Genomic DNA, 24955 nt, shown 5'->3' on the forward strand with positions numbered 1-24955 from the left:
CCACTGATGCTTTTCACTGACACTGTAGTTAGTGGGTATAATTGTTGCTAACTGCCGTCTGGATGTACAGTTTTATTTTCTGTAAAGATTTTTGTTAGATTTAAAGGGATAATTAACCCCAAAATTTAACTATTTTATGATTTACTCATCCTCAAGTCATTCTCCATGCTGTTTTTTTTTCAGTATAACATCAGGGAAACCATTTTATACAGCTCTTTTCCATACAATGGCAGTTATAGTCACCTTGATGATTGTCAGCCTCTGAAATGACCACACAACACCACCATAAAGCATTATAAAACATAGATTTTGCACTATTTTTTTTAAGTCTTCTGACGCCATACCATAGCTTTGTGTGAGGCACCAACAAAAATCTAACATTATTCACTGATATTCTTGACCACGACTAAAAACAACATGTCACAGGACCGATTACATTTGGTGCCATGACCCAGGTGGGAGTGAGGTTTAAGGGGGAAAGTGTAATGGAGAAAAGTTAGTAAGAGCTGTGCGTGTAAACCTCACTCCCCTGATGTCAAGAGACATGCTGGTGTCTACCGCTAGAGACTGCTTTCTTTAGCGTCCTTATTATCACGCCTGACTCCCATGCTGGAGATGCTGGTTCGAGTCCCGCTCGGAGTGGGTCGAGTAGGACGGGTTACATTTGGTGCCATGATCCAGATGGGAGTGAGGTTTAAGGATGAAAGCGTAACGGAGGCAAACTAGTAAGAGCTGTGCGTGTAAACCTCACTCCCCTGATCTCAAGAGACATGCTGGTGTCTACCGCTAGAGACTGCTGTCTTCTGTCGTTAGCGTCCTTGTTATCGCGCCTGCCTCCCGTGCCGGAGACAACAGTTCGAGTCCCGCTCAGAGTGGGTCGAGTAGGACCGGTTACATTTGGTGCCATGACCCAGATGGGAGTGAGGTTTAAGGAGGAAAGCGTAACGGAGCAAAGCTAGTTAGAGCTGTGGGTGTAAACCTCACTCCCCTGATCTCAACACTGTAAAAAATAATTAAATGTTCAATAAGTTATGGCAACATAGGTTTTTACATTGTTTTAACTCATCAAAATAAGTTAAGCAATGTTAAACTTCTTTTTTTTTATTTAGTTTTACAAGATTTGTACACTCTCAGTTTATCATCATTTAAGTTTAAATAACTTAAGCATCCAAGTCGATTGTACTGCAAAAGTTCAAAATGTGCCTTTTTTTTTTTTTACAGTGAAGAGGTGTGCTGGCATCTTACGTTACGGTCAGGTGAGGTGTGCTCAGGAAGTGACCACCAGGCTATGCCCACAGCATAGTTCTTAAGTTTAAAAAATAGAGAAATGTTTATGAATGAAAAATTACTTATAAAGTGATTTTTTTTGCAACTTTAATATTTGATGCACATCAGTGCCTTAACACATCTTGATGCTGAAGTTAGTGTTTCTATCTTCATCAGCGTCCTTTGAAGAGAGTTAGTCAGTGTTGTGCATGAGTAATGAGTCAGACTTAGCCCCAGTGGAGCTGCGCGCTCACATGCATCGGTAATGAGACCCGTGTTAGTGATGCTCAGCGGCAAAAACATGATTATGTGCCTCTACGATCGCTCTGTATCATCTTCCTGCTCAAGCAATTGCTTTTATTTCGCTGCTTATTATTTTTGACAACTTGGATTGATCTGAGGATTAATCTTTTTTGAACTGAAGCACAATCTTGACGGCAGAAGGAGCATTTGATCCCCAACTCTCAAAGGTCACCCATTACGCAGGACGTTGGCATATAAAACCGTGTGGAGCTGTCTGTGAGTTTTGAATTCAGTTATTGAACATCAGTTTTATCAGCTGGATCAAACAATATACAGCCGACATGGGTAAGCATGGCATCAATGATTATCATTAAGCTTTTATTGTGTTATTGATATTCTGGCAATGGAAACAAAACAGCATATTGTTATTTGGCAAACTGTTTGTCATTAAAAAAAGATGATAGTGAATCACCATGTTCTTATTTTCTAGATTTGTTCTCAACAGCTCAATGTAGCCGGTTCTCAAAATCTAACCTTCTTGAATTATAAAATCATATTAAACTTTAATTTGCACAATATTTAAGCTAATAATCCAGATATTGTTTGACAGCATGACATACCCGTAGAGAACTGAGATATGTTCTCATATGTTCTTTTCCTCCTAGAGATCTGTCTATTTTTAATTCTGTCGCTGCATAATTAACACTTTGTTTAACAGGTCCTTATTAAGCTCAGAGAAAATAAAACCTATGAATATGCATCCAGTCTATTACGAGCTGCTGGGCTCTAAATATAGAACATTATTAAATATTCATGTTCCACCTGCAGGCGGTGTTTTAGCTGCCGAATGATAACGCTCCCCTTATCATGAACTTCCTTACTTTTATCAGACATCTATAAAATATTCAGCGGCCCTGGACAGTCTCTCCGGTTATTCTGTTTAATACAATAATATTCTAGCTTCATGTTGATGTTTATGTTTTCCATACACTACCTCTCAGAACTACTCAGATAACCAAATCTCGTTTTACATATTGCAAATATTGCATTCATTATAAAAATATAAAAAATGTCCTGATCAGGCCAGTGCTGCATCATCACAAAAGTGCATGTCTTTTTAAGCCTTGTCAATTTAAATATTCAAGCGCAAGAAGAACTCAAATCGGTACTCGCTATATGAGACGTTTTGTATGGACACATCCAAAGCATGTGCCCAGAAAGCTGAGTTCTCTTCGGCTGCTTCTTGCACTTGAACAGACAAATTCTCATAAAATAATACTGAAAGGCCCATCTTGACTAGTATCCTAGCAAACACAGTTGGTTATGGCTTAAGTGAACATAAACAGCTGAGAAATAAAACAGCGGTATCAGTATAATGGATTCCCATGGTTCTTAAAGTGATAGTAGCCTAATATTTCTTTTGCACTCCAGTCTGGTTTAATGTTAATCACAATAATATATATGTGTGTACTGTGTATAATTATTATGTATATATAAATGCACCTACATTCATGTATATATTTAAGAAATATTGGCATGCATATGCTGTGTGTGTGTGTGTGTGTATATGTGTATATATATATATATATATATATATATATATATATATATATATATATATATATATATATATATATATATATATATATACTGAGGAGTAGGGTCTTATCTAGTGAAATGATCATAATTTTCAAGAAAAAACAAATGTATAAGGATTTACACATTCGAATCAGAATTTTCAAATCTCTCTATGGTCGACCGATATTCGAATCATCTATGTGTGTAAACCATAGACTGGAAAACAAATAAATGGTATAAACGGGTTGGGAAGGGCAGGACACTAGTCAGCAGGGGGCTAAGACTATTTTTATTTTACTTTACACGCGGTCCGGCCCACAGCAACCACTTTTAATAAAGTGATCAAAACTAGGCTACACTACACATTCGTAAATTAACCGTTCTCTCATAATATTTAAAGGCGGTGATCGAAACACAGAACATCACACAAATATATAAAAGAACATTTGAGTGTGTCATATAGCACAGGGTGAAATCTGTATACATTCACGATTTGTGGGAAATATACATTTAATCACCGCGGCCAGGCGTCGAATGCCGCCGTCGTTGTATGTGTGGCGCATCGCGTCGGGTGCGAAGCTCAGTGCCCTTAAAGGGGCGATCGCTCAGCACCGCGACACGTCTTTATAACACTAATATTGATTACACCCATATTGCCAAAATGGTATGATCCTCGTTTCATAACACCCCCGAAGATTCGACCATGAGATCAGTGGTCGAATCCGGTCCTGCATATCGATGCATCGAATCTTCGACTATTAGGGGTCACCCCTAGTATATAGGCTTCTTTTCAATCAAGAATGCTCGACTTCGGTGTTGTGATTCTTCATAGCGTGTGACATCATTACGTTGGAAAAGTTGTGGTCATGATGTACATGGAAATACCGACCCGGTGTTAGAACGAACGTGCAAAGACTAAATCAAACGGCATTTACAAAAATAAAGGTAAAACAATGATGTCGGAATGGAAGTTGGAGGAGAACATGAGATGGAGTTTTTTGGCACTGGGTCGGTACTTCTACCTACCTCACGCGTGACCTTTCCATCGTGATGACGTCATACGGCATGATTAATTACAACACTGAAGAAAATTTTGTGATTTGTGGTTAAAAAGTATATACATTTAAATTTTTTCTTAAAAATGACCGATCGTTTCATCCTATTCCTCAGCTGGGATCGTGCAGAGCCCTTTGAAGCCCTTCGAAGCACTTTGAAACTGCATTGATTTGCACCATCAACCGTTGGTTGCCATTGAAGTACATTATATAGAGAAAAATCCTCAAATGTTTCCCTCAAAAACACTGGCCTATAGACAGCGCAACAGGACAAGCCATTTTCTTCCTGACACGCATACTCAGAGCTCACAGATTCACGATTAGTAGAGAGATGCAGCCAGGTAGAATTAATTCACACGCAATCGCTCTCTTTCCGATGCATTCATAAATGTAATCTTTACTGTGCTACTTTATCTGTATCTGATTCAGAACGAGCAGAAATCCAAAGATATAATATAACCCAAAGATAAAGGAATTGATTAACAAAAGAGGTTATGTAGGAGCAATATCCTTATGGCTTTGTCATCGAAGCTCGAAGTTCAGGCTTATTTTTTTGTTCATTAAAGAGGTCATCGGCGACTAGTCGATGTCGACTTGACTGTGGTGTGGCAAGCAGGGGGGCGAGGGACCGCGAGAGCGGGCCGGTGATTAACGTTCACGAGTGCCAGCTGCGTGGCACACCGGTCTCGTCTCGCGGCCATGTGACGGGAGCATATAAGGAGGAGCAAGGACAGCGGAAGAGGAGAGAGGACCAGGCCTGGATTTTATGTTATGTTTTGTTTGTGTTTGTGGGCAGTCGTCCGTGAGGGGCTGCCCACGTTTTATTTTTGTGTGTGTTTGCGGGCAGTCGTCCGTGAGGGGCTGTCCGCGGTTTTACTTTCATTTTGTTTATTTGTTTGAATTAAAGTTTGTTGAACGTTCGCCGGTTCCCGCCTCCTTCCTTCCCATCCACAAACCGTATTACATTGGTGCCGAAACCCGGGAGGAAGGAGGGACGCGCTGTCGGAGAGCCCTCGCTGCTGAGGGGGATCGCGGTGCTGAGGAGTTCGGGCAGCGCGGATGAGGAAAGACCGCGAGGGCTGCCCGAGGCGATGGTGCTGGAGCGGGAAAGGTGGGACAGAGACCTCGCTGCCGTGCCCCTGGGTCGAGGTGGGGTGGCTGCCGTCCGAGAGGGAGCGGAGGAGTCGCCGCGCTTGCCGGGGGCCGGAGCCTGCTGCCATCCGCCTGATAGGGGAGGAGCAGGGAGCGCGGGGCTCGCTCCCGGGTCCCTCGAAAGGAGGAGTCACCGCCGGCCGCCAGGGGGCGGAGGAGGATCGAGCGGCCCACCAGGCGTCCAGTGCCATCGCACAGCACCGCGAGGAAGAGCCTCTCGGCGGGCGGAGGGCCGAACGGCAGTGTGTCTGGGAACCGGACCAGAATTTTTTTTTTTTCCCCTTCTTTCTTTTTTCCCTCTCTCCCCTCTCTCGTCCGCGGGCTCCGTGGGCTCCTCGTGCTCCCGTCTACATTTCTCTCGCCTCTCTGTCCTTACCCCCAGGTGCCGCGGCCGCCGTGATCGGCCCCCACCGGGAGAGGGGGGGAGGGGGAGTAGAGCGCCGTCTCGGGAGTGCCCCCCGGCCTGCGAGGGGCGATGGGGGTATGTGGTGTGGCAAGCAGGGGGGCGAGGGACCGCGAGAGCGGGCCGGTGATTAACGTTCACGAGTGCCAGCTGCGTGGCACACCGGTCTCGTCTCGCGGCCATGTGACGGGAGCATATAAGGAGGAGCAAGGACAGCGGAAGAGGAGAGAGGACCAGGCCTGGATTTTATGTTATGTTTTGTTTGTGTTTGTGGGCAGTCGTCCGTGAGGGGCTGCCCACGTTTTATTTTTGTGTGTGTTTGCGGGCAGTCGTCCGTGAGGGGCTGTCCGCGGTTTTACTTTCATTTTGTTTATTTGTTTGAATTAAAGTTTGTTGAACGTTCGCCGGTTCCCGCCTCCTTCCTTCCCATCCACAAACCGTATTACATTGACTTTCATCACATAAATGTCTAAAATGATTTAATTGGGATTAATCTATTTTCAAAGTTGTGCTTTAACCCAAAACACGCAATGAACATAAAATTTTATTTGTATCAGCATTAACTGTATCAATACTTTATATAATTACATGATATTTTAAATTATTCGAACTAAAAACAGTTTAAGCAATATGCATCTCTCTCTCTCTCTCTCTCTCTCTCTCTCTCTCTCTCTCTCTCTCTCTCTCTCTCTCTCTCTCTCTCTCTCTCTCTCTCTCTCTCTCTCTCTCTCTCTCTCTCTCTCTCTCTCTCTCTCTCTCTCTCTCTCTCTCTCTCTTTTGATTTGGGGTGAAACATGACCCTGACATGTTCTTGACAGGCTTCATAAGATTCACCCATAAAGGTCCCCTGCCATTTGACACCAATGACAGCTCACTCAGCACTTTATCAATTTTTCACTCACACATCTTTTCGCTTGTCAATCGCTGACTGACCAAACATTCATCACAATAACACTCACATCCATCTGCGGTATGTCACAGGGTTAGTCGCAGTGCAATTCCTCACTGTGATCTTATCAAAATATACTTGAAAGATGTGACCTTTTCACTTTATTGTATGATAGGGCAGCTCATACACAACTTTTCAAGTTTCAAAATAATTATTATTGGTTTTGGATATACTGTTGTCTCTTATTTTGTTTGGATATTACGGGAAAAATTGTGTCATCATTTATTTATTGTGATGCTCACTTTCTTCTGAAGAACACAGACCTGGTCTTATACAGAGAAAGTAAATGAATGCCAACCAGAAAAAAAAACAGAAAAAAAAAACACCATTACAGTAATCCATACAGTACGATTTGTGCATCATATTCCAAGCCATATCATAGTGTTATGTGAGGAACAGACTGTCACTTCTTTGTTTAGGAATATTGTGGAATAATAAAAATGTCCTAGTTAATTTCTTTTGTGAGATGCATCTTTCCATGGGCGGATGTGGCATTTTGTATTCAGGCTGGATGGATGAAAGCCTCTGTGTGTGGCGGAGAGCATGTTTGATTACCACCAGCAAACTGGATGGGAGCATTGATGCCAACTGGCTGCTAAGTGCATTTCTGCTTGGCAAATAATGAGGTCAGGCTGCCGTGCCCTCAGTGATGGTGGGACATGAACGTTCAAGAGATGTTCAGACTGCTGTGTTGAAAGCAGGAGGTTTGAGAGGTTGTAAAGGTACAGTTAGACTTGAGTACAGTAATAATAGCTATCATTGTCTCAAAAAAAAAAAAACACAAGTTGTTTCCAAACAGGTTTCTAAACTCCTTCCACCCCGCTCCACATCTGCTATAGAGTTGCTGCAGTGGTGACTATTTTTGTAGGCTAACCTAGAAGTTAGCATCCCTCTAGTTGGTTTCCTCGATGAAAACCCAACAGTATTTTTTTCCATTGGCTTTTGGATAAATTCAGACCAATAAAAGTTCCTTATTCTTACACACTTGGTTCAGGCTTTCGCACCAGGGTAGTTCTAGGAACTAACCACCAGGTTGGTTCCCAGAGAACTAAAGCTTCCCGTAAGAACATTTTGGAACTCTGAAGTGATGTAAGCCGCACCTTGCTCAAACTTGCACAAACCGCACAAACTTGTTGTTGTGACTTTTATTTTGGCAGACAATCATCACACGCTGAGAACGGCAGAGCCTAAGAACACAGTTCCCACATTCTCCATCTTCATCAATTTACAATCTGTTTAACAGTCCTGTCTAATACGTTATTAGATAGAGCTGTTATAAAAAGATAGTAGACAGTATATGGAAAAGTATTAGTGTGTGCCGTGTAGTTGATGTTTATTGTTGCTAGCTTAGCATAACACATACTCGCTTTGTCCCCTCAAATTTGCGTTCAGCCAATCAGTGTACACTTATGTCACTGGTAGTTCCTATTGTGCTGGGTTAGACCCTAATCTGAAGTAGGAGCTAAATTAGTTCCACTAAAAAGTTTCTACAACTAAAATCATTCCTAGTTCCTACCCAGATTCCACACCTAAATCCGGGTACTTCCGCCATTAGTTCTAGGAACTAGGAAACTATGAAAAGATTAATGCAGTGCGAAAGCCCCTCATGATAATCTTCCCAAATGAACACAACTATGATTTGTGGAGCCTCAAAATAATTGGCAGAAGTAAAAGTGGTCGCACGACTTCAACATCATTACTATTAAGCTTTAGTCAACACTTTTTAAATCTTTAAAGGGATACTCCGCCGCTTTTTCATATTAAAATGTTATTCCCTTAACTAAGACGAGTTGATACATTCTCGTCTCTCATCTGCGTGCAATTAATCGCTCTGACGCGCGGTGACATAGCATTTCTGAGAGTACTTCGACTTGACGCAGTAAAAATTCACAGCTGAAAAATCCTCCCTCACATCTCCCCCTCACCCTCTCATTTCTGTCAATAGGAGGAGAGGATTTTTCAGCCGGGATCTTTTACTGCATCAGGTCTAAGTACTTTCAGAACTGCTATTCCGCCATACATTATAGTTCTCCTTTTAAACCCGCTTAAAAAAAGCCACGTTTCATTTTATGTCATACACTTACTTCAACTATTCGTGTAACTGTATTTAAAGCTGCAGTCCGTAACTTTTTGCACTCTAGTGGTTAATAAACAGAACTGCATGCATCTTGCGGAAGACCATTGCAGCCGGAGCTACTTCTCTCTGTTTATGTCTATGGCGGATCACGCTGGGACTGTGCTCCTCTGCAGCGGTACCTACCAGTCTGGCCTGAAATAGTCCCAATATAAATACTTATTATTAAGTATACCATAATGATTCAGGGTAAGACAAAAACACGGTTTGGAAAATGGATTCATGTTGTATATTCTCATTATATAATTTTTGTAAATCTTGAACACAAAAAAAAGTTACGGACAGCAGCTTTAAATAGGGAAAACGTGGAGGTGTTTGGTCGTTTCTCACTTGATCTCTGTTTGGTACCATAGTGAATGAACTGGGCTTAATGGGCTAAGCTAAATGCTATCAGATCGTCACCGCACGCCAGACGAGAGAGGTATCAACTCGTCTTAGTTAAGGGAATAACATAGTTTAATATGAAAAAGCAGTGGAGAATCCCTTTAAACATTTTCCCTGAAAAGTTCAAGGTAGAATAGTTTATATGATCGTGGCTATAGACCCAATGAGGCTGTGTTTTGCGGCCTAGTGAGTAGTAGGGGTTGCACAGACTTTAATTCTCTGCCATGACGCTTAAAGCTTGACGTGGACTAGATGCTGATCATGGCCTATAGAGTGCACAACCGGATAAGAAATCTTCGAAGTCCACTTTCACGCTCCATTTCCAACAGTTAAAATGACAAATAAATGCATATTCCGAGAGAGCTCCAAAAGATATTGATTATTCCATCTGGATGTTCAAAATTGATCAGGCGAATGCATGTTTTAAACAGCTTATTGTACACACAAATGAATCACCATTCTGAACGAATGCGCTGCTACATTGTAATGCACACACATACAGACAATAGCTCACACATCACGCGCAAATGGCATGCACACATATTGTCAACACTGTTCTGTGATTTATCAATTAAATGTCTCAGAAACTGAAAAGTTCTAGATTACATATTTCTTAGCAACTAAAACCTTAAATATTAATAGAGAGAGGTAGGTTTTACCTGCCAGGTAAAATTAATTCAGTCTTACTAATAGTTCATATAAATGTAATCTTGAGATTGCTGTTTTATCTTTATTTGATTTAGAATGCGCAGAACTCTGTGAGAAATATAACGACCTAAAGAAAAAAGAACAGAGAAAATAAGCTGTTATGTAGGGGCAATAACCTCATGGGCAGCACTGTGCCAAATGCCATAGCTGTGCACAAGGCGTTCGAGTCTCAGGGTTTGATTACATGACAACACTGTACTAAAAACAGACAGCAATGTTGCCAAAATGATCCCTGTTCACACAAATCTGCGAAAATTACTAAAAAGGCTTTATTATGCATGCCAAGCCGGTAGTTGAAGTCGATTTGCCAAGAAACATCCTGTGAACATGTAATATGCATGCGTTTTTGTTGTTTACATGGAGACCGTAAAGGCATCGTTATCAAAGCCTTGCATTTTCAAGACCCCAAAACCCTGTTGTCGTGTAAATGAATGGCCGAAACACATAAACAGTTTTCTGTTTTCAGTTGAAAATGGTGTCATGTAAACATACCCTCAGCGCGAGGTTCAGACTTATTTATTTGTTCTTTAATAATGTCATCAGCGACGAGTTGACGCCGACTTGACTTTCATCACATAAATGTTGACTTAATTAATCGGAAGTTCTTGAACACCTAATGAGTAGACGAGTTTACCTGTTCAGTGCAATTAATTAAGTTTTAATGTCCATGACAACATCTTAGCCACTTGTTAATAACCACCTTTTTATAGACAGGTATAATAATAATAATTCATAATAATTCATTACATTTATAAAGCGCTTTTCTAGGCACTCAAAGCGCTTTACATAGAAGGGGGAATCTCCTCAACCGCCTCCAATCTGTAGCATCCACCTGGATGATGTGACGGCAGCCATATTGCGCCAGAACACTCACCACACACCAGCTGATTGGTGGAGAGGAGACCAAGCTTAAATCTGTATGAATTCATAAAGTGCTGAATTGCTTGTATGGACACTTCAACCCGAGCAAGAGCAACAGCGAGAGCACATCAACAAGCTTCGTTCGGGTTACGGAAGCCGTCGGCAGCGCTGTCGTTTTGTTTTTAGACCATTAAATCAGCAATGTCACTAAAGAAGTCTGTTTCTGGTTGTGAGGGAAAGATAACCTTGTTCAGCTTTCCAAATAACCCAGCGTTAAAGGACAACTCTGGGGAATTTCTAAGTTTATCTTGATCGTTATATCTTTGTAAGTAAAGTCTATAGAAAAAAATGAGCCGGATTTGTCCTTGCCACATGGAGTTATTACAGTTAATGCCCAGAGCCCCCACTCAGCTAAAACAGCAGCTGGGGGCATAAACGTTACGGGTGTATTTGTGCCTCTTAACAGACACAAAATGCAATTAAAATGTCTGTCCAACATAACAGAGCCCTTACATGACAACGAGATTCACCCAAATGGAAGGATAAATAAAGTTTACATTACCTCCACATTACCTCCACTTACATTACCTCCTTGCACCCGTCTTCAACCACGGAATAGCATTTTTCTTCAACCGGCCCGGCTGTGTTGTGTCTGTAAGTTAGTCATCCTTGTTAAAGTGTTCGCTGCTAATTTTCACATTCTGTTGCCACAATTCAGAAAGGCACAAACGTGAACATTTTCTTCTTCACTTTTGAGCCTGATCGGATCATCACTCTATAGCCCCTTTCACACTGCACGTCGGACCCGCGATATTCCCGGAACATTGCCGGGTCGCCTTATGTGTGAAAGCAACCACGTCCCTGAATTGATTACCGAATTGAACCCGGGTCGGGGACCTAGTAACATTGCAGGGTTCGACCCGGGACGAGCGCTGTGTGAACAAAAGCCAAAACTAATGCCGCAACGTGTACGTAGTTATCGTGCGACTCCTAGAGCTTGTTTTTTCAATAATACAACCCTGCAGTGCCAGAAGAGCTAGTCGTTGTTTTAAACGCAGAGTGTGTTCGTATACAAAAGAAACTAAAATGAAACAAGCAGAAACGTGCGCAAACTGAACACAAGTCGAGACCACGGAGCTCCTTACTATCCGCGCTGAAGCTGAGATCGCTCGCCATTATACGTCACATCCGGATGTCACGTGTCAACTCGATCTGGGACCGTTACGGGTTGTGTGTGAAAGCACACATATTACGGTATTTCGCTAGCAGTGTGAATTGACCAAATCTAGCGGCCCGGGAACAAATGCCGGGTCGCATTATCCGTGTATTTGCCGGAATCGCAGTGTGACGGGCTTATGATGTCCGGTTCACGAACAAATCGTTCTTTTTAACTGGATCTTTTTAGTGAACCGGTCGAACCAGTTCACCAAATCGGACTGAATAATTCTAAACGGTTCACGTCTCAAATCAGTGCTAATCACACAAGTGTCTTTAGTTACTCACTTTCTGACATGAGTGACAGTCCCTCAGAATATAAATAAACGAATGTCTTGAAGTAGATGTTGTAACTCCAACCGTTCACTGAACTGAGAGCTCTCTTCATACACACGACGCTCTTCCCAACTGGACTATGTGCCTTTTTTCCGGCTACAACGGAGTTCCCACGGGACTTCACCGCGAGATACAGCTAGCCATCTAACACACTGTTTAGGTGAATTTAAACAATGGCTAAGTGGCTAAACGCATCTTGTCGTCATGTAAAGGCCCTGTTCATGTTGGACAGACATTTACATTGCATTTGGGGTCTGTTAAGAGGCACAAAGACACCCTTTACGTTTATGCCCCCAAAGCTGCCGTTATAGCTGAGGGGGGCTCTGGGCATTAACTGTAATAACTCCGTGTTGCAAGGACCAATCCGTTTTTTTTCTTTTCTTTCTATAGACTGTACTCACAAAGACATAATGATCAGGATAAACTTAAAAATTCGCCGGAGTTGTCCTTTAAGGAAAAAGTGGATCCAGTTTGTTTTTCCTGAGAAGCAACAAAGTTCTGCAAGTGTGTTTGTTTGTTCGTGGTCATGAGTAGAAACCCGCAGGCGGTGAGTGAAACAAATGTCTGTTTTGTTGGCAATTGGCGCGTACGTGCATATAATGTTAACAACACGAATGTATAGTGAATCGAAAGTTATACAGGGATAATGCCATTATGTAATGTGTGTGTGTGTGTCATATGTATTATTAGCCTGGATGCCAGCCAAACTTAGCCCCGCCCACAACATTTTTTAGGTCGGGAAGTTTGGTCTGGACTTGATCCGTAGAGGAGTTATTCTTCCCGAACAGAAACTGTGTCGGACCAATCACATTGTCAGGGCGATGATTGACAGATTATCACCAGAAACGTAATCAGCCATGTCATCAAAGTGCGCTTGGGTTGAATTAGTTTACAACAATGATGGCTGTTGTCATAGGTGTAATTTGCAAGTGGGACATGTCTCCACCACTTTTTGAAACATCTTGCTGCACGGATGAACCTAACTAACACAAACAAAACATCTCTGGTTAACTAGAAGAGCATCAGTTAGTTTCTTTGTTAAATAAGAGGCAATCTGGCGCTCGTTGCTGCTGTAATCAGTGCTGCAGATTTCTCTTGTCGCTCGTGCATGCAGTCTTCACACAGACGAGCACTTTAATCTAACGCTTAACACCGTTGCAGAGACTTTCTATTTGTTCCAGTGAAATCACAAAATTCACGCATTCACGTGAGACCGTCCCACCCATTTTTTAAAACAAAGTTAAGCCACTGGCTTTTGTTGAAGAACTGAGATGTGTAGATTCCGCCATTGCGTCTGTTATAGAAGATATCGACAGCGCATTCATTTTAAAAGAGCAACAGAGGACCGCGATCAAGGCATTTGTCAATGGGAAAGATGTCTAGCATCTGTAGCTCTGTAGTCTGTAGTTCTGATTGGTTGTAGGTCTATCCAATTGAGGTCTTTCCTGTGTCGGTTGAAATATGCCCCCATAACCAAAGCCCAATGGAGCAGTATCAGACTCGTATTCTGACTAGAATTGAGTATGTCCACGTCAGGCTAATGTGTTATCTACCTTTACAAAAAATCACAATGGGATTATGCTGTAGAATAAATTGGGATCAAATATCATGAGCTTGTGTTCAACACAGACCTTATTTCAGACATTTAATCAAAAACCCATTCAAAATAACCTATCGAGTCATTGACCTCAAGACAATATAACCGGAAGGGTTTGCATTTTAACTTGTATCTGGGCTTTGGCCTACTAAAATATGTCCCTGCAGGACTATTAGTCAGACAAACCAGGTAGCTCCACCCCCAAACTCATACCATTGGTTGAGCCAGAATTGTTTTGCATTCATCACTTCCTCTCACATGCACTCTGACAGTTTTGTTTGTTAGCTGCACCAGCATCACAGTTTCCTGAACCTGTTTGTTGTGGGACCTGCGTATGAGGTTCTGGACAAATATCCCAGTATTCACTGGCTTCACAGTTGAAACCAAAATGACTGATTTAACGATACAAATCGCTTCTCCCACAACAGCAAGTTTTCATCCGTCTCATTTGGGGTTGTGGCCTCTGTCTTGTGTTCTCCTTTGGTTGTAATTTCCTGTTCTGTCACTGTCAGGTGATGTGGGTATGCAACCTGTGCCGAAAACAACAAGAAATCCTCACCAAGTCAGGGGCCTGGTTCTACAGCGGCCCAGGGGACACCCTGCCCCCGGGTGCGAGTGACCCTCGCCGCCGCCACGAAGAGGCTCCGCAGGAGAAGAAGGCCAAACTGCAGGAAGCCCCACTGCTATACCAGGGGCCTCCAGGGGACCGCAGCCGTGCTCCAGGACTCTTGCGCCAGTCGTCCCTCAACAACGACTCTGGTCTGAAGCCCAACGACCCTCTGAGCAACAGGTGAGTGCAGATTAAATGCATTCATGTGCTTTTAGAGTGCTACGATGTCGAAAAGTTTGAACTTGCAATAAACCTGCGTTTAGAAACCGTTATTCTTTTTGAGCAGCAGCATTATTCTTTTGACTTGCTGAACTAATTTGCATACAGTAACTGAATTTGTTGATTATATTGGGAACTTAATAGGTAAAGTTGGTTAAGATAAACTTTGATGCTAGCTTTTTAATCTCCCTGTAGACAGAAATACTGAGACAAGCAGAAGGAGGTGATGTGCATTGGTACGATGTTCTGGGTAGTTGCTAGTTTGTTACTAAGTGGTTGCTAGAGTGTTCTGAATGGTTGCTAATACATTCTTAAATGGTTTCTATGGTAACAATGGGTCATAACTAGGGTGTTGCTAAGCAGTTTCTATGGTGTTATGGATGTTTTATAGGACATTGCAGATGGATGTTGCGGTTGTTACAAAGAGGTTGATTGACTGTTCTGGATAGTTGCTAGGGCTGCACGATTTGGGGAAAATATATAATTGCGATTATTCTGGGTAAAATTGCAATTGCGATTGCGATTTTAAAATGCGATTATTGTTATTATTATTTTTTACAAATGAAAAGTGTGTGTATATAACATTTTGTGTTTTTATATTAATGTGACTAATAATAATTATTATGATTATTATTACTGCTAAAAATATTTTTTAAAATAAGAAATATTACCATTACAATAACATTTTCATAATTACAAATAAAAAGAGTATGTCAGAATAAATATACCAATATAATGCTAACACTATTATTATTATTATTATTTTTGTAATATTTTACAGAAAACTTATTTTACAACAACCAAAAAAAAAACTCCTGGGTTACCTATTAATATGCAGACAGCCTATGACTAAAAACATTAGAAAGGTCTAAGCCTAAGGAGTTATTCTTAAAGTCTGTCTTTAATATGAAATATGAACCTCTTGTGCATCCACTGTGGGGGAAAAAACTCCTGTACATTGAAGAAAAACATGGATTGTCCAACAAATTAATAATTTTTTAAGTTTATTAAGTTTTAAAATGTATTAAGTATTATTTTCTTATTATTGATTACCCAAAAGTTTTTAATTCATACTGAAAGCCAGAGGGCGCCCTCGAGCGGAAAACGCCACATTTGCCTCAGAGAAGTAATTGACGTTAGTTTTCAGGAAATCCACCATTATGTGAAGCTAACGCTGTAAACAGAAGATAGAGACGCTTTGATTAAACATGACGACAGTAAACACGACAGCAGCAAAATATGGTGTATTTGAGTCCTTCAAGCCGTCAAGGGTATTTTCATAATAATAAAGTATATTATAATGCAGTGCTGATTGTCATAGAATGCTTTAAAATCACGCATCGTTTGCCTCACTCTGATGGGAAGCCACATCACAGCTGATATCAGCTCACACACACTCGACTGACGATATGAAGTGAGGTAAAGCATGTTATTAAACGTTGTCTTTTGTTGAACAGGTTTATGAACGCTTCACTAGTTTGTGAAGATGTTTGACTCATGTTGCTTTTTCAAACGCACGTTATAAGCGACTCAAACTCGCAGTCTTTCAGATGGAGCAGCGTTACTCCTGATTACAGAGCCGCTCTTCGCTAACACACTGGGCATTTATTTATTTCATTTAAATCGCAGCCTTTGAGCTTTCATAATCGCACACAAGCCAAATTGCGATTGCGGTTCCATTTCGATTAATCGTGCAGCCCTAATATATTTGTAAATGGTTGCTAGGTGTTTGTTAGGGTATTCTTGGTAGTTTCCAGATAAATATGCATGGCTAGTAGGTGCAGTTTTCTTGGGAATTCTGGGTGGTTACTAGGGTGTTGCTAAGCAGCTGCAAAGATGTTCTAGGTGGTTGCTAGGACATTGCTAGGCAAGATGCCATGGTGATTTTAGTAGCTGTTAGGTGGCTGCTAGGGTGGTTTAAGTAGTTTCTAGGGTGTTTTGGGCAGTTGCTAGGTTAAGTGATTGCTATGGTGCTGCTAGGCAGTATTTTGCTAAGGTGTTTGGGGTGGTTGCTACTTGCTAATAGCCTAGAAATCTAGACGCACCCTAGCGGCAGCCAATCTAATCTGCCGCGAGTGTCGTCTAGCAACTCTCAATAGACTTCTGAGCTGTAAACGCCAAACTCGGGTCGGGCCAATCACATCGTATATAGAGTCGGTGGGTGGGGCTTAACATAATGACGGCCGAGTTGCGCTTGCGTGCTTCTAGTAAACACAGAAACTGGTGAACGGCGGTCTTTCGAATCAGCTTTGGCCGCGACTCTGGAAGACTTGGAGTTGAGCTTTTCTCTGAGAAAAGAACAAAGAACGGCACTGAAGTCATTCTTAAAAAGGGAAGATGTGTTCAGAGTTTTGCCGAGTGGATACAGCGAATGTTTAATCTTTTTAACGAGCTCTGTCAATGGTGAGTTTCCAGACCAAACATCTTGATGTGGGTCTGGCTTGTCAGGCTAACTTGCTAAGGCATTTTTAGGAAGTTGCTAGGGCGTTGCTAAGGCCACAAATTAGGTTTCTTGGGCATTGCTAGTTGTTTTATAATTGATAGACAGATAGATGGAATGGATGGATGGATGGACAGATGGTAAATTATAGTTTAATATAGAATACATTTCATTATAAATAAATTAAAGATACATTATTATCTAAAATAAAAAAAAATTAACCTTGCATGAAAATTAGTTTATTTTATGAAATAAAAAAATGCATACATGAACCTCAAATGGGGTTATCTGAAATTGAAACTGGGATAACAACAGCTGGAGCACACAATGCATTCATTCAGGTTCCATCTGTTTCTCAGCCAATTCACCATTACTAATTTGCTGTTGAACATGCTAGACCGCTAAATAACAATCAGTAATTTATGGTGAAACCTGCTCTAGAACAAATGCCGCCCACATTTATCAATCTGCAGGGAGATGCTTGTGCACTGAGCAGTGAGTGTGATTCCATCTTTTTCCACACAGTGGCAGTGCCTCTCTGAATCCTGGTATCAAATTCTCTCCCTCTTTTGCTGGGATGTCTGTATTAGCTTCACTGCTCAGGGGTCAGAGGTCAGTCCTGGAGAGATGTCTCCATAGAAACAGATGCCTGCTCCCTTGAATCCGAGGCGACCGCTGTGTGTTGGTTTGATTTTCCGTTCCTGAATACCTGTGGAGGTGAGGAATGTTGGGCATGTGCCACAGGGATGGGGCTAATCTCACCTGCTGTTAGTGTGTGTTGTGTTCACATGAGCACATTTGAATGACAAACCCTTAAAATGGAAATGGCATATTTTGCCTTATTTATAGGGATGTGTTGGAACAAGTTAATCAAGTTTATCATTTGTTGGTTTGTGTACACGTGTCAAATGGCAGTTTCAACACATCTCATTATTTTTAAGACAAGTGTCTGTCGAGTTAAAAAAAATGACATTTATGAATTTATTTGAACCTAAAGGACATGGCCGTTTAATGTATACACTACCATTTAAAAGTTTGAGGTCGGTAAGAATTTTGAAAGCTTTGATTCTCATTAAATAAGTATCTGGCATATGGATATTTTTTTTATATCATCCATCCATCCATCCATCCATCCATCCATCCATCCATCCATCCATCCATCCATCCATCCATCCATCCATCCATCCATCCATCCATCCATCCATCCATCCATCCATCCATCCATCCATCCATCCATCAAACTAATTTGACATAAGGGACATTAGGCTGCTGTCGCTTTAAGACCTGACGCACAGATCCATTATACTGTTACACATGCGTTTTCTTTCTCAACTGTTTATGTTCATTTAAATAATAACGGACTGTGATTCTAAAAGGACTGTGTTTACGTGAATACTCACCAAGACCAGCATTCTGACATTATTTTGTGTGTATTTAACTGTTAAAGAGCAATAAGCAGCAAAAGAGAACTTGATTTAGCACTGAGAGGCGGCTTTATGTTCACACACTTTGGGTGTGAGCACAAAATGTGTTGGAATGAGTAAAATCATGCTCAATTTGGGGAATGCCACACCAACATTCCAGCCCTGTAACACCAACAATATTCATATAATAATTTAAATAATTACATTTAAATTATTTAATTGACTGAGGGGAGGTGGGTTTGTGTGTCAACTCACTGTCGGAGAGATGAGAGAGCATGTATTCTGCGGGAAAAAATTAATATCATAAGTGCTATTTTAGAAAAAAATATATTTTGACATCACTTGCGCTTAGTTTATTATTTCAGATGCCTTTTTAAAAGACTAAATTTGAAAAAATGTATATATAATGTATAAAATTCAACCCACCAAAGTTGCTAGTGGGAGTGCTGAAATTCACCCGCATTTGGTGGGTTGGCGGGTGTTAATGTCAAGCCCTGCTCGTACCCATCCCTAATGTTTTAGGGAGTTTTTTATGCTGCAATGCATTTTGTTTTGTTTTTTCTCATCCCTGGCTTCTTTACCTGGCAGATGTCCGTGAAAGGCTCAGGACAGCAGGTGAGCTTTAAGCTGCTTTAACGGATGCAGTCTGACATTTCCTGTAGAACACAACGAATATGCTGTGAAATGTATAAAAAGCTACTGTAACAGCAGTGCTGTTCTTTTTTCGTCATATGACGTGTCCTGTCGTGAAAACTGTAAATGCTCATTTGCACTTTCTGTCTGACTTAACGTGTTACCCCCAAAAGGTTAGATGTTAAAAATGTGCCTGCCATATGGTAGCAGGGCAGCATCTGATTTGTTCTGTGTTGTGTAACACAGAGTGTTATAGTTCCGTATCGGTCTTGACTTTACACAACTATGAAAGCGAGCAGCTGCTTTGAAGGTTTGTGCACTAAGAGGCGTTTTGTTGGTCTCTCGGCTTCCATAAATACTTTGCTAATATCAGCTTGATATTAAACCGCTAAAAATCTTCGAAAAACAGCTTTGTCAACTTAAAAGTGCAAATTTAAAGTGTCAAATCTAATTTGTGTTTACATATATTTAATTATGCTGTTTGAGAATGCATTTATTATTAAGTATTTAGTTACTTTCTTAAAGAGATTGTTCACCCAAAAATGAAAATTATATCGTTATTTGCTTACCCATCTTCAGAACACATCTTTTATATTAAATCTGAGATCTTTCTGTCACTCCATTGGCAGCTACGCAACTACCACTTTGATGATTCAAAAAGTTCATAAAGAGATTGTGAAACTAATATACGGTATATGAATTGAGTGGTTTATTCCAAATTTTCTGAAGAGATTTGATTGCTTCATATAATGAACAGATTTCATAGGTTTTTATTCACATATAAACTTTCATCAACTCACACAGTTGTGGTAAAAGGAAGCATCTTTGAGCTTCTGCAAGAACCAATGAGATTAAATCTTGTGTTACTCATCATGTTTGAGCTTTGCATAAACCAATGAGGTTCATTCTTGTGTTACGCATCACGCTTGAGCTTCTGCAAGAACCAATGAGGTTCATTCTCGTGTTATGCATCACATTTGAGCTTCTGCAAGAACCAATGAGATTAATTCTTGTGTTACTCATCACATTTGAGCTTCTGCAAGAACCAATGAGGTTCATTCTCGTGTTACTGATCACATCACGTTTGAGCTTCTGCAAGAACCAATGAGGTTCATTCTTGTGTTACGCATCATGCTTGAGCTTATGCAAGAACCAATGAGGTTTGTTTTCATGCGGCATATAGGTTTAGTTGAGCTTCTGTTTATGTTTGCTGATCAATGTTTATATGTGAATAAAAGCATAAATTCAATCTGTTGAAGTGACTGACTGCTCAATTCATATGGATTAGTTTTACGATCTCTTTATGAACCTTTTGAAGTGCCAATGTGTCAGTTGCAAAGCTGGCAATGGAGGGACAGAAAGCTCTCAGATTTCATCAAAAATATCTTCAGTCGTGTTCTGAAGATGAACAAAAGTCTTAAAGATTTGGAACGACATGAGGGTGAGTAATTAATGACATGGCATTGATGGTTACGTGATTTATAGTGGAAAAAGGTTTTTTTCACATTATGAAAAAAAAAGCTTCTTTTAAGAGCTGTTCACTGAAAGGTTGTTTGGGGAACCAAAATGGTTCTTCCTTATTGCATTACTGCAAAAAAAAAAACCTTTTTCCAACCTCTATGTTTAAGAGTTTACAGACTGCGATGCAGTAAGTTTATTTACTGTATACTGCACAGTACATATGAGAGCTGCGGTGGTGATTTAGCACACATATGGACTTATTTTATGATACTTTAATGGTGTTATTTGTTGTGGCTTGACAGTCATGTGGTCACTGTATGCTACTGTATGGAAGAAAACATGAACATTTTACGAATTTTTCATTTCTGTATAGAAGTCTGTTTCCACTCAAAAAAATAATGTAATTGTGAAATAGTCAGTCACCATTTTAAATGAATGTGCTCTCTTAATTTTTAATCGAAATATCTTCCCCTCCCTCTTTCAGTGTTCTCTCTTTTCGGATGATAACTACTGGCCTGTGTGCGGGGCAACCTATCATTCACATTAGATCATCCAATAGCAAACCATAACCATCCAATCAATTCCCCATGGACAAAAATCAAGTCCCGCCCTACATTTTTTACTTGTTCATGAAGCTCTTTCACCCATCACAATACAGAATAAAAGACTTGCAAATTCCATTTCATGCACTTTAAAATAAGAAATAGTCTCATTGCAAGATACTGTATATAGTCACACCGCACATACAGTCACAGTCATCCATAGAAGAAAATGTATGTGTTTGCTTGTTTTATTGCTAGAGGAAGCTCACAAATCAAGGTGTTAAACAGTCGCAAAGCTCATAAAGGGTAGCAAACTTCATATATAATGAATAAAAAAAAAAAGTGTAAAAAGTTCATGTAATATTTAGTTTGACCTCTTGAGGTTTGGCGATACAATTCTTATGAAGGTTAAGCACCACCTTTGAGTGTCTGTGTGCAAAAATAATAAAGAACAATACTGTTTTTAAATCATTTCAGGCCCTGCTTCTGTTCATGGAAAGTGTCAGGGGTGTTTTTGGGGTTAACTGCTGTCAAAGTGGATAAGACCAGCCTGACCGTTCAGCGGGAGAATGTGTTAAACAGTTTGATGCCCAGGAATAGAGCTCAGGAAATCACTGAAAAGCACTTTCATTAATCTTAAAGAATGTTTAAATTAACTCTGATTCTCCTCTCATGAAAAAGTGCTGACAGCCTATTTATATCCTGAAATAATGTGGGAAGAGCCTAATTTGTCTTGGTCTCAGAGGTGTCATTGGAGAGAACGCTCAGACGTGGCGCGAGTGTGGGTGAAACTGCTAGATGACACAATAATAATTACACTGGGATTGGGATTTAATTACAGCCGTTTTGTTTCTCTGGGTTTTGCGGGTTTTTGTGCGCTTGTACCTCCTCCCCCTCCATCTATAAAATCCATTAGTGTTTTTATTGAAGCTAGATGCAATGTGACACCTTGGTTGAACCACAGACAACAGTGCTTGTTTTAGTGCTGAAATTAGTTTGACAAAATGCATGAGTCACTTGTAGGGTCAGGAGCTGATCTTCTGTTGTCACTGCAAATACTGCAATATAGACAGACAGATGCATATTGTCTCGTTTGTTCAAGAGGTCAGCACAAGTTTCACTATGAGTATGACGTAATCAGGTTCTGTGCTCTTGGCTTGGTGCTATGGGAGCTGATGTTGTGATACGGAGGTTTTGTCTGGAGAGAGATATTAAGAGAATGAAAGATGCACCTGCAGGAATTCAGTATCAGCATTCTGATCTCACACCTGCCTGCTCTCTAGACCATTCTAGACTAATGATTTTAAATGCTGATCTCTAAACAATTACTGCACTTGAGGTTTAGCATGGTCATCTATCTATCTATATCTATCTATCTATCTATCTATCTATCTATCTATCTATCTATCTATCTATCTATCTATCTATCTATCTATCTATCTATCTATCTATCTATCTATCTATCTATCTATCTATCTATCTATCTATCTATCTATCTATCTATCTATCTATCTATCTATCTATCTATCTATCTATCTATCTATCTATCTATCTATCTATCTATCTATCTATCTATCTATCTATCTATCTATCTATCTATCTATCTATCTATCTATCTACCTACCTACCTACCTACCTACCTACCTACCTACCTACCTACCTACCTACCTACCTATCTATCTATCTATCGATCATTATATCATTCTATATATTAATATAGATTATATTTATAATTGTATCTATAACTCTATCCCTTCGCAGTCCATCCATCCATTGATCACAAGGTTTTCCCCCCTCTTTTTCATAAATACTTTTTACATTTTGTGTTACTAAAAAACATTCTATTTTTTTTTTTTTTAGAAAAATTACTTGTATTGTCTTAGTATAAAATTCTAAGACCACAAAAGCAGTCATAAGTCACACAAGTGGTGGATTATGTCGTTATTTTGATTTTTGTGCGCACAATAACTATTTTCGTCACATTGTAAAATTATTGTCCAGCCACTGTAGTGAGATAGACTTTGTAACGACGTCTTTAGTGCCTTTATGGGTCTTGTGAGTGGGTCAGTGGGAATGTTATGATTGCCAATGGAGGCCTATCTGAAGCTTTTCTCAGCCATCAGCTTTAAACAAAAATATCTTCATTTGTGTTCCGAAAATGAACGAAGGTGTTACGGGTGTCCAACGACATGAGGGTGAGTAATTAATGAAATAATTTTCATTTTTGGGTGAACTAATCCTTTAAGACCTCCGTTCATCTTCGGAACACAAATGAAGATATTTTTGTTGAAATCCGATGGCTCAGAAAGGCCTTCATTGACACCAATGCCATTTCCTCTCTCAAGACCCATAAAGGCACTAAAGACTTCGTTACAAAGCCCATCTCACTACAGTGATTCACTAATCGATTTCAAAACACCGCTTCATAAAGCCTCAGAGCATTTTGAATCAGTGTATCGAATCAGCAAATCGGATCACCAATGTCACTTGATTTCAGCAGTTTGGCGCTTTGACATGCGATCCGAATCAAGAGTCGATACACCGATTCATAATGCTCCGAGGCTTTATGAAGCGGTGTTTTGAAATCGATTAGTGAATCACTGTAGTGAGATGGGCTTTGTAACGAAGTCTTTAGTGCCTTTATGGGTCTTGAGAGAGGAAATGACATTGGTGTCAATGAAGGTTTTCAACAAAAATATCTTCATTTGTGTTCCGAAGATGAACGGCGTTCTTACGGGTTTGAACGACATGAGGGCAAGTAATTAATGACAGAATTTTCTTTTTTGGGTGAACTAACCCTTAAAGGTGCACTATGGAGCTTTCCGTCCACTGGAGGGCGCCTATTCAAAACAAATCGTAGTTTGATGACGCAAAGTGTGAGCGCAGCATCTTGGGAGATGTGGTCTTCTCATCACAGCCGGTGGAAAATAGGACTCGGGCAGAAATCACGTTCATGCATGCGGTTATTAACGTTACTGTAGTCTAAAGCAGAGCAGGACCGATTTTTCTGGCCCTGAGCACAGCTGCTGGAGCGATTGTTAAACAAATACCCGCCTCGCGAATACCGGGACTTTTATTATGACTGGACGGGACACAGTCGCCGGGCGCCTGCACAGATCCGCTCTTCCGGTTATGATTTTGAGGTAATGTAGCTCTGTTTATCATATTAGATACATTTAAGTGTGTTCAAAACGATGTTATGACTTTACTCTGTGCGTTCACTTGTTCACACTGCTAAGAGTAAAGCGCTCCTGTCAAATAAAAGCCGAAACCGAGGGTAACGCAGATATGACGCAATTGACATGCGACTCCCTCAAATGCAATGCTGAAACGTCCCTGTCCTTAGTTAAAATAGCAATTTTCTCACAATTTACAAATAGTTGGAAACTTCTGGGATATTGTAGGTACTCAACTGAACAAAATATATAACACCGGCCTAGTGGTTTTTGGATATTTTACTGCAAAAATACTACACAGTGCACCTTTAAAGTGAAGATCATGTTCCATGAAGATATTTTGTAAATTTCTAACCATAAATATATAAAAATCAAACTATCTATCTATCTATCTATCTATCTATCTATCTATCTATCTATCTATCTATCTATCTATCTATCTATCTATCTATCTATCTATCTATCTATCTATCCATCCATCCATCCATCCATCCATCCATCCATCCATCCATCCATCCATCCATCCATCCATCCATCCATCCATCCATCCATCCATCCATCCATCCATC

General features: G+C 40.4%; 1 protein-coding gene across 31 annotated transcripts in view; it reads left to right on the forward strand.

Moving 5' to 3' along the window:
* Positions 1 to 24955, forward strand: part of rims2a (regulating synaptic membrane exocytosis 2a) — a 307760-nt gene that overhangs the window by 56546 nt on the left and 226259 nt on the right. For 30 of the 31 annotated variants that reach the window (XM_067448016.1, XM_067448017.1, XM_067448023.1 and 27 more), the window contains one exon: positions 14394 to 14671. In XM_067448016.1, coding sequence (XP_067304117.1) covers positions 14394 to 14671 — 278 coding nt within the window. Of the gene's footprint in view, positions 1 to 1581; positions 1855 to 14393; positions 14672 to 24955 lie in introns of those variants that run through there. The other variant, XM_067448038.1, reaches the window with a different exon arrangement.

The sequence above is a fragment of the Pseudorasbora parva genome, chromosome 7, assembly GCF_024679245.1.
Source record: "Pseudorasbora parva isolate DD20220531a chromosome 7, ASM2467924v1, whole genome shotgun sequence".
Taxonomy (NCBI): Eukaryota; Metazoa; Chordata; class Actinopteri; order Cypriniformes; family Gobionidae; genus Pseudorasbora; species Pseudorasbora parva.